Genomic DNA, 15633 nt, shown 5'->3' with positions numbered 1-15633 from the left:
TGAAGATTCAATATTACTTATTTTTTGAGTTATATTTCATGTTTTATTTTATTACTTACTAATATTAGGCTACTTATTCGTTAGTGATTATTTATTTACTAGTGATTCGATATTCGTTAATTGATTTATGTCTGTGATTCATCTATTCTTTTATTCAATTATGTTGTTGTGAAAAGGTAATACAGTTGTGACAATAACTATCAATAATGTATTCAATCGAAAACACTATTGTATATTCAATCTAAATTGCCCCATTTAGCCTACTCATTCAACGAGTTCTCAGTTATTAAATCAACGATCTACGTCTCTACAATGTCGAACGTTATATGAGAAAGGAAAAGAGAAAATTAAATTAGTTCCACTTTTCAAGTAAATCAAGTTCAAAAGATATATCCAATTTTTCTGTAAATTATATCATATAATTTTTTATAAGCAGGGGCAGTTCAATTTCTTTACGAGGAATATTTAGATTACAGGACAGTTGCTGAATAGATGTACGAGTAATAAAATTACAGAAATGAATAGCAGCCATAGTCTAATCGTCTAGCATGATGTTAAATTTCGTTCAATTCATTTTACTTTTTCTCTCAACAACGTTCTTGGTAGTAATAAATTTTATATTGTAGTATATTTACACAAATAGATTACCAAATAACAATGAATTATGAATAAATGAAATCATTTTACTCATCTACACACTCCAGTATCTATAAACGTATGTATTACTCATTTACAGACATCATCACTTAACATGCAATTAACGCACAAAAACAAAGAACTCCGAGAGAAATATCTTACATTCGGACCTACAGCAATAGTCCCGCAGTGAAGTACTATGAAGCCAGACTTCATTTCTTCAGTGAAGTAAAGAACTAAAAGACTTAACCTATTTCGAAATATGTGTAACCTTATCTAAATTTGGGAGAAGAATAGCATAATGTTACCTTATATTTCCTCTCCCTATCATTTTGATGATGTACTTATTGTAATATTGAATAAATTAGATAATTACACCTGAGCTACTCATGTCACACAGTTTTCATTTAATTGAATTTCAAGGGCTTTTGCTTAAATACTTGATAATATATTTCTTCAAAAAGCAAGTTAATATGCACAACTGCGACTTCTTCCAAGGAATTCCATATGATGAACACTCCATGACGATCATGTTTCTGATGATCACTTGAATAAAGAAAGTGTTCTTTACCTATCCAAAGCATTGTCAGGATCGGAGAAGTGATCAAGCGCCAGTCCGAGTTTCTCCAGACTGCCCTTCAGTCGTTGTGTGTTGAGTTTTTCTGCCACCAGCTCACTTTGCAGCGCTGTGATCGCCGCCTTATCAACAGCTGATCGACTCTCCAGTTCCCTCGACTCATGCTCTAATTGCTGTAATCTGCAAATAGAGATTTTTCAATTTAAAATACCTATTCTAAATTCAATGTATAATTATTTAAAATATTACAAAAAAGTAAATATTACAATAATCAATGCAATGGTTGTCATTTCAACAATTATTACTATTCAATAAGTTGAGAAATAAATTTCTGAAAATCAAAACTTGATTATCAAATAATTAATGATGGTAGATTTATTGAAAGATTATTGATGACTTTTCATCATTTTCTTGTGATGACAGATGAATTCATAAATTCGTGAAATATAGAAAATCGTGAAATAAAATACAGTATAGATTATATTATTGATGACTTTTCATAATTTACTTATGATGACAGATGAATTCATAAACACATGAAATATAGAAAATCCATAACTCATTTACCATTAAAGAAATTATTACAAAGTGCTACTAGTACCCTTTTTGGATTTATTTTAACTTTTATTCCTCATTCCAAGTAGCCCTATCAAAATACTTCAACTCAAATAATTATTAAGTTGAGATGATGGAAATGAAAGCAACAGGATACGAAATAATAGAGTGAGGTAAAAACAATTAGAATTTAGCTTTAAATTCTTTGAAGTGGGGTAGTTTTCGCATGGTTGGGATTTACCTTGAAATCTGCAGGTTGGCTTTTTCCAATTGTTTGGCGAGTTCAGACTTCTCTTTCATGACCACTTCGATCTCTGTTGACAATTTGTCCAAAGAAACAGCTTTCACCTACGAACCAATCAATTGGTTTCATTTCTCAATAACATATTCAACTATTTTATAAAAAAATCACACAAAACAAAAAAAAATATATATATATAACCGTACATAAAATATAATTCAAACAATTAAAATTTATAAGCTAAATTTTATTCAAGTTCCTCTCAGATAGATGACAAGCTGAGATCATCCAAAAATGAAAAGATTCAGTGTTCAGCGTCATCTAACAAATATCTTTGTAGCAGATCTCGCTCAATCATGAACATTTTCAAACAGAAGCGTTGCCTTATGTAGTTTAGATCTCTAATGAAAAATTGAGATCTCTCTTTCTAATTGCATAGATATAACGCATTTGGTTATGATAAATCGAGCTTATGCTCAGGCCTTTGTTGCCTATGTAAGCTCTTTCCTATCTGATTGCTAGAATAAAATTGTGATAGCTCAAGAGTTTTATTGTTTAGTATAGTTTTTTATTTTGATTTTAGCAAGTATATTGTATTGATTCTTGAATTGTATATACTTTATTGCTTAAGATTCCATATAACTGCTTTAAATTGTATTCAGAAGGAAAAAATAAATTGAATTGAATTGAATTATTCGTTGTACTTTCATCCTAACACTTCAAAAGACGAGTTACTCTAAATGAAGAGCACAGGGGAAAAACGATCAAAGTCATAAAATCTTTCTTCTCCTTCTTCTTCTTCTTCTTCTTCTCCTTCTCCTTCTAAGCTGAGAATATTGTTCGTTTTTCCCCTGTGCCCTTCAAATGTCATGCATTATTTCATATTTGGCACAATGCTATATTAATCGGTAATGTTATACACTCATTCGAGTAGAAAAACCCCGCTATGTCAGATAAAACTTCTCCTATTCCTTTTCAACAAACTTATTAACAAGCAGCTTGTTATTAGAAAACAAATCCATTAAAATGTAGCTATGTGATTGGATGATAGGCTACACTTGCCTAAAAAGATCTGTTCTCAATACGTGTTATTTTTTAACAACCGGGATTCGTCAGATAAAACTGCTCCTATTCCTTTTCAAGAATCTATCTACCAGTGGCGGCTCCTCTTAAGGTTGTAAGGTTGCACAACCCCCAAAAAATCAGGCAATTGAAAGAGAATTTCCTCAACACCTCAATTTGATGGTTAAATTATTAAAAAATATTTTCTCAATTTCAACAAAATTCATACAGCAAAAAGCCAGAACAGATCGTTCAACATTTTTAATTTGCGCGCTCCGAAGAAGGAACGCATAGTATTTGCAACCTCCTATGACGCGTCACTTATATTGGAGAATAACATTCTAAGCTATATGTGCTGGCGAACCAGTTGGTTGCTATAACAACAGAAGGCGTTTTGAGGAACGCATGGTTGCAGCGTTCCTACAACCAGTCATTCTATAGAAACTAACAATACGATACCAACAATATCGACCAATGAAGACTGCCTTTGTATCGATATTCGATAATATCACACCACAGACGACAGACCACGTTGAAAAGTTTTGTTTGTTTTGATTCGAGGATATGTAAGTGATTTTGTAATAAACGAAAGATATTTATTCTATTGAAAATTTTTTGTATGATTTAGTTTAATACCAATTGAGAACGAAATTGAACTTGGGAAGTTTGGAAGACCTCCAAATCTTGAAAATTCCACACAAGCTGTAAAATTTAGTTTGCTTTGGAGTGTAAGTACAAGTGGCAGTTAAAAATAATATATATTTGTACTATTGTCTTTCCAAGCTATAATAGAGACTGATAGATGTAAAACAGTTTTGGGTTTTCTATTTCTATTGTATTTTTTGAATCTTGTAACTTATCATCTTTCTTTGGTATCCTTGATAATTTCCTTGTTATCTCTTACAGTGACTTGAAATTATGTTGAGAAAAAATTGATATAATTCAAGTTCCATGTAATAACAATCTAATTATCCAAATTTATTGCTTTCTTATTTACTATGAAAGTTGGGATTTATATCTGCAACCTCCAAACTACATTTACACCAGCCGCCACTGCTATCTACAAGAAAATTGAGTTATGTGATTGGATGCTAGGCTATAATTCCGAGATTTTTGCAGCCTGTAATGTACCAACCTCGAGAGCATGTTTGAGCCTTGTAATGTCCCGTTCGAGGTTGGCAGCCCTGCTGCGGGCTTCCTCCAGCTCGGGCACCTTCTCGGCCTGCTGCTTGGCGTTCTCCAGCGACACCTCCAGCTCCTCCATTCGCCTCTCCATTCTCTGTTTCTCTCTTAGCAGGTTGTCTGCCTCGTCACTGCGAATCTGCACAACCACAATACATTAATCATTCAATAACAAATCATAGCCATTAAATAAAAAATAATTTGTAAAATGATCATTCGTAATCATTCACAATTTGATTTGGAATTTATGTTAAATGAGTGATGAACGAAAGGCAAGGCTGGTTATGGAGGCAAGACCGGAAGGAAGACGAGGCAGGGGACGGCCACGACTGGAATGGAATCAGTATGTAGAGAGTATAGCTGCTGGCAGAGGAAAGGCAATGATTAAAAAGTAAAAAGAATGGCACAGGATCAAATGGAGTTTACAGAATCGTTGAAGGAGCACGAAGCTTAACGGCAGAAGAGTATAGAAAAAAGAAGAAGAAGATTCAATCATTTTCAAGCTGTCAGCCAATATCTCTCTTTTGTACTGATATGAATGTAAACGCTCTTTATAATGCACTCTTAACTATAAGCTTCAAATTAATTTAACTATAAAGTAAAAAGGTGACTCGGTGCTGGCAGTTCATTCAAAGTAAAATTAGAGATAAAATTAATAAATGCCTTCTGACCTGAAGCTGAAGTTGCAGCGTATCCCGCAGCTCCTGCATTTTCTTTGTATCACGTTGAGCATTCTTCACAGTTGTCTCCAATTCCGCGTTGTGCTGCAGTAGTTTTCGCTTATTCTCTTCCAAATCTTCAACCTACATAGGAAAGAAAATGCAATGAGAAAAAATTGTACATCAAAAATCAGCATGTTTCCATGGAAATAATTATATTCCTAGTCCTGTTCCTATGGACCAATACTAGGGGTATTCACAATGTTAGAGTTAGCTGGCTAAGTCGAGCTATTCGCTAACTCCTGCTATTTGCTACGTCTGTGTTAACTCAATGCTATAGTTAGAAAAAAATTAACAGATGAGATAGCAGATAGCACAGGTTTGAGTCGCTAACTCTAGCCAACTCTATTAAAACGGCGGTCATATTTGGTAGCAAAAGTGAGGTTATAAAACGTTGAGTTACACAACATTATCCGCTTGGAGCGCTATTGCAGTTAGCTAATAGCAGATGGTTTTAGATGGGGCGATCACAATCCACAGTTATCAAATAGCACTTCAGCTGGCTAAAACAACATTGTGAATACCCCTAATGATACTAGATATTTTTAAGAATTGTTTATGTAAACAGTCATTACAAATGACAAAGAATTAATTGTATGGCGATGGAAGAAACAGAATCAATTATTGATACACCCAAGATGTTTTTAGCAAGTATCAGAGCCACATTTGAACTAATTATGATGGTTCTGTCTAATCATATTGAATTCATAATATCCAACTATATAGTTGTCCTCGCAGCTAGAACCGTATTCAAAGGCACACATTAACAAGCGCCGTCTCCATATTCATTCTCGTTTTTCATTTGAGAATTATTAACTTTGTAATCATTTCTACTGTCCACGCCGAAGCCTGATAGTCAAGTAGGCATCACACTCTGGAGTTTTTACAAAAATATTATATTGAATATTATAAGACGACAAATTCAAAGCAAACAGTAATATTAACTGGAGTCAAAGCAGACGCAATAAAGTTGATTGATTTTTGAATCTGAATGGATTTTACGGAATCTTTATGGTTATCTCCATTGAAATCTTTTTTCGGAAACAAAATTCATTAGAAAGTCAAGTATCTCATAACTTATTATAACCTTCAGTATTTAACTTGAGTCACAGCAGAGGCAGTAAAATTGATTTTACGGAATCTTACGGGCATCTCCATTAAACATTTTTTTTCGGAAACCAAATTTATTAGAGAGTCGAGTATCTCATTACCTCCTCAAGTATCTTATTGTAGTACATTAACTACAATGTATGTATCTTTTTTTCCAATAAATTGAAATTGAAATTGAATCTCATAACTTATTATAACGAAAACACATATTGAAATTGTCAACCACTTTTTATGAAGACTAATAATAGTCGTCATATAATATATAAGTCGTTACTTTATAACTAATAAAAAGTGGTTGACAATATAAAATTGTGTTTTCATTATGGAAAAGTACCACAACATCACTCACAACACAACTGTAAGGTTAAAACTTATCAAGGCTAAAACTTATTATAACCTTCAGTATACTCGAGTCACAGCAGAGACAGTAAAATTGATTTTACGGAATCTTCATGGTTATCTCCATTGAAATCTTTTTTCGGAAACAAAATTAATTAAAAAGTCAAGTATCTCATAATTTATTATATCCTTCAGTATTCTACTTTCTACAGATCTAATTAAGGATAGTCAATAAGGAAAAGTTTCATCGTTCATTTTCTACTATACAGCAGCGAGACATAGAAACAATGATTTTCCTACCTGTACATCTTTTCCTTAATAGTTTCCTTCCTATGATTTTCTTCCTGAGTCGAGAATGTTTGGTGAAACGTTACGTTAATGACTGACTCATATTTTTCAATAGGAAGGTGATGCTCAAATTCGATGACTGACCTGTAGAGACAGTTTCTTCTTGTCCTTTTCGAGGTCGAGTATGTGCTGATTGGTCTGGTGGAGCGCGGCCTCCTGGAGACTCTCGACGGTCGACGCCAAGCGACGGTTCTCCAATTCCAAACGGAGGGCACGCGCCTGTGCATTGCTCGTCAACTGCTCTGAAAGGCTGTTATCACCCGAGCCTGCAATTACAATCATAACCAGCATTAAAAATCATTGAATATTAGAAAAAAATATATTTTTTTTGCTGAGGGTTATGCCCATACGAGCTCCGGGCTTGTGCATGGGTAATGAGACGGATGATGATGACACCTAAAGGATGGGTTATGAGTCGTATGATGAAGCACCGAAAAGCTTTTTTTAGACTCAGAAATGTTATTACAAAAAGTGAAACACACGGTAGAACAAAAAAAACATCTAGTATCATTTGTCAATACATCGTGCATAAAATGTTTGAGCGACCTCAACATGATTTCTTATTGCTTGTAAACTAACTAGCAATATTGCACTTGCTTTTGCTTCTAATCCTCGTTGCAATGTATAAACCTTTCGACCTTTCCGTTGACACTTTTCCCTTTTCTCTGATTACTTCCAGGCCGACAACGGTCTGCGACTTCAAGTCTTGAAGATAGGTACAACATAACTGTAATCTCGGCCTCCAAGTTCAATCAAAATTCAAGTTTAATACGTTTTTTTAGATGAAAAGTTCAATCAATTTTTAGATTATGGAGTAAAATAGAACGAAATTAAGGCAGTCGGTTCTACAATCGTTCACCGTTTATCGGCCCTACAGAATTTATTGAATCCAACAAATTTATAACGAGATAAGACGGAATTAATTGAAATTGACACTTGAGAAAAGTTAAAAAACCGCCAAAACAATTTAATTTTCATAACCTAAAAAAACTACACGAAATCCAGGAACCTTATCATAATTTCATAATCAAACTCACCAGTTTCAGTATCCTCAAGTTGATCGGAATCTGTGGTAGAGTTTTGATGAGAGGTTGATTTACTGAGCAGTGCGAGTTGTGCATTCTCTTCGAATAGTTCTTGCATCCTCTCCTGACCAGCCTCTCTTTCCTACAATTATTCACATTATACTGTTATCTTAGAAAGAGTTCAACAGAAATTTCATGCATTTATGAGCTTAATTCTACACGTATAGAATTACTAGATCTCTAGAACTAGATCTCTTCAAATGAGCATTACTCTCCACTTGAACATTCAATTAGAATGGTATAAATAGTGATAATAATTTGCTTCTCTTTTGTAAACCACTTATAACAGAATTATGACAATATGGGCGACTAAGCGTTTTTCAAACATTTTCAGACGGCGTTTGCAGGGCGGGAAGCTCTCCGATTGGCTGATTGGGTTGGCGCTTGAAAAAAAGCTCAATGTGGTCTGGCCCTAATTCTTTAGGCCCGGTCGCACAAAAGCCGGTTAAATTTTAACAGTGATTAATTTCACGAGAACCAATCAGAGAAGGCCTTTTTGATAAGACGGCTTCTCTGAATGGTTCTCGTGGTATTAATCACGGTTAAAATTTAACCGACTTTTGTGCAACCGGCACTTATAATTTTATTCTAATACAAAACTAAACATACATCCTTTCTTTATTATACTTGCATATTATACATTCTGTATTATAATTACAGTTGATAATATTAACACCAATATAATCTCACCTATGACTTCAAAGATATTATCAGTTTGTCTCAATATTATTACTGTACCTGTATACAAAAAAGAAGTCTACAATCGTAGCAAAATTGAAAATATAATTTTGTGAACAGTCTCTTTCCAATTTAGTACTATCTTTACACTTCAGTAAGAATGCTGTAGCAAATTAAAAGCTGAGAGATTCTTACCAAGATTCTCATTTTGTGGAGTTTCAAATAAATTAAAGATGACACCATTATTGAGAGAAGGAAAAGAATTGCGAATACCCCAAGGAGCTCCATTTGAAAGTTTCGCGTACAAAAATTTGAATCAAAATCAAGAAACAGAATAGTAAAGGCTATAAGCCTGTTCTTCCATTCCCAATCTTTTTATGATGTGATTTATTATTGTTGAATAAATAAGAAAAAATAATGTACTACAGTACACGAGTTCCAACCGATTCGACTGTATAAACGAAACTGAGTATGAACTAGGTACTGGCTTTGAGAATAGGCCAATCAAAATTACTAGAATACTGCATTTGAATGATAAATTCTATTGAGTACAATAACTGGTTTGGAATGCAATATGAGTCATTCTTCTAGTCTTCAAACGCGGGAATATAAAATAGTGAATCACTTTTAATTTCATCAGAAAACCTGATAACTTAACACGGAAACTTACTGGCAAGTTGGATTTGTTTTGGAATTAAACCAGGACAAACAAACGAAATATAAACAAATTTCATTGATAAAATTTGAATTGAATTTTTATTCTATCAATATTTTGCAAAACTTTTTATATTCCTATCAACCTCTAAAGGGTTGTGTGGCAGAGAGGACCTAGAGTCCTAACTCCACCCTTAATAAAGGCAATTATTCAATTCAATTCATCTTTTTTTGAACAAATTTGGTGATTTCAAAGATACATTAATAGCAATACTAAATACTGGTAGCACAAGAGCCTGTTAAACTTTAACCATGATTAATTCCAAGAGTACAAATCAGAGAAGACTTCTTTCCAAAATAGCGTTCTCTGATTGAGTCTCGTGGATTATCATGATTAAAATTTAACAGGCTTTTGCGCAACCGAGCTACAGTATCAAAACTGAGATCCTTGGAATGTATAACTTGTTTCAATTGGCATACATAGGCCCGGTTGCACAAAAGCCGGTTAAATCTTTACCGTGATTAACTTTACGAGAACCAATCAGACAAGGCGTTTCAGAAAAGACGGCTTCTCTGATTGGTTCTCGTGGAATTAATCACGGTTGAAATTTAACCAGCTTTTGTGCAAGCGGCACATAAAATGAGAATTGAAAACGTTTCTACTGACAGAGTGTATCAAGTAAATACACACATCTCAAATATTGAACTCCCTTCCATTCTAACAACACAATCAATAAACTGATTGATGCATAACATTTATAGACGGATGTAGGATGATAATTACCAGAGCCAGATCGTTGATAGTCTGTTTGTACTTGAGAATGTCGGCCTCCAGTTGGACCATGTGCTCTGCCCTTTTGCGAGACCGCATCAACTGTTCCTCAAGCATTTCCCGGGTCTCTTCCAGAACCCTGAACAAATCCAATAAAAACATTTCAAGTGAACAGTAATAATGTGAAATAAATAGGCTACATGAAAGATCGATGCACAGCTCTAACAAAAAAATGTGACAATTGATATGGAAACAGTATGACTGTTATGAGTTGGCTACAGTAATATTGTACAGTAATATGAACTTGTAAAATAAATAGGCTAACTGAAAGATCCATACACAGCTCTAACAAAAAATGTGACAATTGATATGGTGACAGTGTGACTGTTATGAGTTGGCTACAGTAACTATATGGGTAATATAGTTACTGCTGAAATATAGTTGGCTAGCTGTAAGGATTTAGATTTAGTGATTTATTTTAGCATTGAAATAGCACAGTTTTATATTCATTCAATTTTAATGTTATTGAAATTGTTTTATTCTCATCACAAAATCACTGGGAGATCTCTAAAAAATTGAGATGATTAGTTTGCCGGTTTCAAGATCAAACCTTGAGCTTGATTTCAAGTCGGTTGTACAAAATATAAAAATAAAGATTGAATTCCGTTTTACTACTAACACATCAAATAATTTGTTTAAACTTACAGGTATTGCTTACCTATCTGTTCCTTCAAAGTATTAGGATTATAATCTATACTATAATAAAGTAAATAACTGGTTTATACCCGTACGGGATTTCAGTTCATCAAGTGCCTATTTTGACTCTTTCTTGAGAAACTGGAACAGGTTGGAAATTGAGCCGTTCATTTGTCGACATCTCACGACATCAGGACATAACATAAAAGTTTATGTTCAATTATGTTTCTGTAGTTTTGGTTAGGCTAGGCGTACACCAGTTAGTCAAGACCAGACAAGACAATCATGATCAGACACGTTTAATCACAATACTTCACATAGCTGCTTGTGACGCAACTCACACTGATTAGTCATTGCAATTAGACATGTCTTCATAAGCAACTATGTGAAGTATTGTGACTAAACATGTCTGATCTTGTCTTGTCTCGTCTTGACTAACTGATGTGCGCCTAGCCTTAAAAGGCAATATTATGGTATTATTCGGGATATACTATAAAATATCAATCGAATATATGTTACTGTATCCACTGGACTTTCTAAAAGCATCGGAAACTCGACGAACAAGTTCCAACAAACTGAGACTCTCCTAAACAGCTGATTTATCATTGACTGAAAACCGTGATGAAGTGAATGATTGCGTTCAAAGCCACTGATCAATTCCATCGTGTTTTTTTTACGTTCAGTAAAAACCTGATCACAGATGAGCCACAGAATGGGAAGTCGGCTAGTATCCTGACGCCAAAATCCACCACCTTTAAAGAAAGTGTAGCATTGTAATAAAGCGGTAATTTTTATTTCTAACAAGATGATGCAGTCACGTGTCGTGGTCTTGGTGCACTCAAGTCTTGGTTAGATTGATACCTTCCATTCTGTATGTATTCTGTGGCTGAACGGTTGCTCATGAATCATGACTGACAGATGTTTCCTCTGATGCTTATATTTAAAAACAAAAATATAACCTAACCTATCTTATTGTATAATCAATTGAAATGGAAAACCATCAAGTAATTGGAGTTGTTTAAAATGCTTTGGATGATATTTTAAATGTTATTAAATTCATGTATTCATGCATTTCTGTGCTTTCAAATACATTATAATGGATTCCATTATAATTGAAAACAACCTCGTATTCAGCCATTTCTGTTTACGCTCAGCTACTCTATTTACGTTCTTTTCCAGCGGTAGAAAAGTACGATTAGCTGATCAGTGAACGAACCAGATACGTCAGATATGACGTATTTTTTTCTCATCAGTTACACCAAAGACCTTGAAGAGGTATAAACCCACAATGCATATGCCTTCCCAATGCTAGCTTTTACTTGAAATTAAAGGCTGCCATTGAGGTATTTTAGCGCGAGATATTATAATATATATATATATATAATATATATATATATATATATATATATATATATTTGTAATATTATAGATTACAAAAAACTTCAAGATCTTTATTATGTAATAATCTTCCAGGTTGTCCCCTCAATGGCCGAGACAGTACCCACTGTACTTCCTGAAAGCATCGGAAACTCGACGAACAAAATCTCACCAAACTGAGACCTCCTCCCAAACAGCTGATTTGTTACCAGCTGAAACCTTGATGAAGTGAATGTCACCCTCTTTCAGAGGTGAGTTTCGCCCTTTTTCAGAGGTGAGTTTCACCCTCTTTGAATGTCCATATTTTCCACTTGAACTAGATGGTAGGATAACGTACCGATTGTCCTGTCTCAGTTCTTCGACCCTGGACTTGTAGTACTCGAGGTCACTGAGCTTGTCTCTATACCGAGTCACCTCACTCTCCAGCTTCTCGCATCGCTCGGCCTTCTCTCTCAGTGCATCCACCTCGTCTCTGTAAGCTTTGCCCGCTCGTGCCGCCTGTTTCAGCTCGTTCATCTGCAATTTACCCCCAAAAATATTGATGATTTAGTGTCTAAAGTAATAAATAGCATACAGGAAAGTTATCATGAGAACGGCACGCCCTGGAATATCTTCTTATATTATTTTAATGTTCTATATCAGTAGTCTGTTTGTTCAATAGTTGGTTGGGATATCGAGATCCAGACACTACAACCGAAGGTTAGAACTGATTTTAGTTCTTACAAAACGATTTGTTTGAAAATTGTTTTTCTACAGGGTCCATAAATACAGGTCATGACAATCCCGTGATGAATTGCAAAATCGCCATTTAGTGGGGTTCTAGTTCACCAATTTTCAAATTTATTTTTAAATAAATATTGTTATCATTGTAGATTGAACATAACTGATGTGTTATTAGTAATTAAAAATAATTCTTCCTATAGAATTATAGTATTTAGCAAAATACTAGAAAGTGAATTGTTGATTTTTAGATTTAATTGATCGGGAACTTTAAACTCTTTTTGAAGTTGGCCTCGCATATTTCTGCCTTGTCCCAATGCCTTATGATTCATAATCCTTAGGTTACAAGAATAAGAACAATTTTTAATAATAAATGAAGCAATTATTATTGAAATTTCATTATAAAAAATTGAATTCACCCATATTTTCTGAACTATAATATTGTTTTTAAAATGCAAAATGCATGATTACGAGCAAATTAAATTACATTGGATTTTCAAATGAACCGCCATGAAATAGGCACAAAATGGCCGCTCCATAAGGAACACGGGTGTCTTGACCTGGTTTTTATAGACTTTGTTTTTCCATATTTATTTGGAAATAAATTATACAAAAATCTATTGTATTTGACCAACAATTCGAGCAAATATTCTGAATCTATACAGGTTTCAATAATTTTAAAAGATGAGTTTCTCAATTTCTATTTACGTTTGAGCAGCAGAAATCTGCTCTCGATAAAAAGTAACTAAACATGTCTTTTTCAGAATTGAATTACCTAAAATCAACCCTCATTTATAATATCGTTGAAAAATAATTTTTCTAGTTATATTATTGAAAAATTCTAAAATTGGTGTTTTTGACATATTTTTCTCATTATCTCTCAACAATCATTTGAAGTTGCATTACTGGCAGCTATTTCTGAATTGCGATCAGAACCTAGATGAATAAGAAAGATTATCAATAATTTTTACCTTGACAATTAAGTGTGAAAAATACTTTCTTTCAAAATGAGATTATAGAATTCTTTACCTCCGATCTCAGCTTTGAGACTATGGTCCGATTTTGCTCAAGCTCTTCTCTCGCTTCACTTAAAGCCTCCGATTTTTCTTCTCTGGAATAAAAATGTGCCATTTGTCAAGTGAGATTTAATAGATTTTTCAAATAAAAACACTAACAAACTATATAATAGAAATTGATTTTTCCTCACTCTCTCTCCTTCAGCTCTCATTCACAATCAAATGAATGGAATGAAGGATATTCATGAGATCTCTACCAAGAAAAGAAATTTATGAGTTCCAACTTAACACATTATTTTAAAAAATCCTATTAATAAAATGTTATCTTGACTTTTAAAAGATTCGACAAACAATAATTCCATTTACAAATAATTCCTATTAATAATAAAAATTAAAAATAATTCTTATTAATCAAATTTTATCTTCACTTTTAAAAGCTTCGACAAACAATAATTCCATTTATATCCTCAGTTTCATTTTTCATTTTTGTGTTGTAATTTTGTATCTAGGCTACATAATTGAAGAATTTGAATTAGAATTTTCCATATACTTCCGAATAGTATATCCATCCGCAAATCGCTTTAATATTACATCCTTCGGCTAAAAAGAGGAATAAAAAGGAAGAATTGAGTAAGTTCGTGACATCATCATTATCAAGAAAACAATATTGATAGAAATAATTTTGAAAAACATGTAATTGTTGAGAATTTACAGAGCTGATTGTAAATCGAATTACATTTCTGGACGTAGACAACAACCAATAACAATAGGATATTTCAAGATATATTTTATTTGAGCATAGGAACAAATAATTGACAAAATCGAACAGCTATCTACAATTTATTGGATGGAGAAAGTGTTTTAAAATGTTTACAATTCATACATTTTCAACACTTTACACATGTTTTGCAATTGAACAAGGACCAAAACTCTGATTTATTTATAACTTTACAATGGAAATAGTAGGTAATAAGGGTTGTGCAGAGGAAACGCATGTTTTTCGAAAAGCCAGTACTCGTCAACGGGAGAGGGTATTGCCCTTGAACGAATGTTGGCAGACGACCCATACTATGCCATTTCAGTTGCTATGAGCGTTGGAACATACAATATCGTGTGTTCACTGTTGAGCAGTTTTTTTTTTTAGAAACAATGAATCTGTAGTCACAGTGCAATGCTTTTTCGTTGATATTTTAGAGTTGAGGGTCGAGGTGCAATGCCCGATCGAAATACTGTACTCTGATGGGTTGCAGCGTTTAGGAGTACTAGTTCTGTGATGAAAAAGAAACCATCTGGTCTTCCCCGTTCTCCGGAAAGTTTATACCGAGTCAGAACGGCAGTTGTTACTAGTCCTAAACGATCGACTCGACGACACTGACTTGGTCTACATTTTCAGGAGCACGAACTGAACGGGAAAGACCAGGTGGTTTCTTTTTCATCACAGAACTAGTACTCCTAAACGCTGCAACCCATCGGAGTACAGTATTTCGATCGGGCATTGCACCTCGACCCTCAACTCTAAAATATCAACGAAAAAGCATTGCACTGTGACTACAGATTCATTGTTTCTAAAAAAAAACTGCTCAACAGTGAACACACGATATTGTATGTTCCAACGCTCATAGCAACTGAAATGACATAGTATGGGTCGTCTGCCAACATTCGTTCCAGGGCAATACCCTCTCCCGTTGACGAGTACTGGCTGTTCGAAAAACATGCGTTTCCTCTGCACAACCCTATACAAGTAATATAACTTTGTTGAGGTTCAGACACTGTGTTACTGAGGCTGATGAAGCTCCTCCTTAGGAGTGAAATGCATTCCTCAATACTCTAAGAAAAGTAAGTTTTTTCAAATATTTACTAGTAACA

General features: G+C 34.0%; 1 protein-coding gene across 1 annotated transcript in view; it reads right to left on the bottom strand.

The window, feature by feature from the left end:
* LOC111043771 (girdin) overlaps positions 1-15633 on the bottom strand; it is a 45365-nt gene that overhangs the window by 16643 nt on the left and 13089 nt on the right. Inside the window, 9 exon segments of the mRNA XM_039433195.1 lie at positions 1208-1393; positions 2010-2116; positions 4207-4392; positions 4925-5056; positions 6854-7035; positions 7807-7936; positions 9971-10097; positions 12369-12547; positions 13781-13862. Of these exon segments, the coding sequence (XP_039289129.1) occupies positions 1208-1393; positions 2010-2116; positions 4207-4392; positions 4925-5056; positions 6854-7035; positions 7807-7936; positions 9971-10097; positions 12369-12547; positions 13781-13862 (1311 nt within the window).

This window comes from Nilaparvata lugens, chromosome 7, assembly GCF_014356525.2.
Source record: "Nilaparvata lugens isolate BPH chromosome 7, ASM1435652v1, whole genome shotgun sequence".
NCBI lineage: Eukaryota > Metazoa > Arthropoda > Insecta > Hemiptera > Delphacidae > Nilaparvata > Nilaparvata lugens.
Note: the sequence above shows the minus strand (reverse complement) of the source record. Positions and strands in the feature narration are given on the sequence as shown.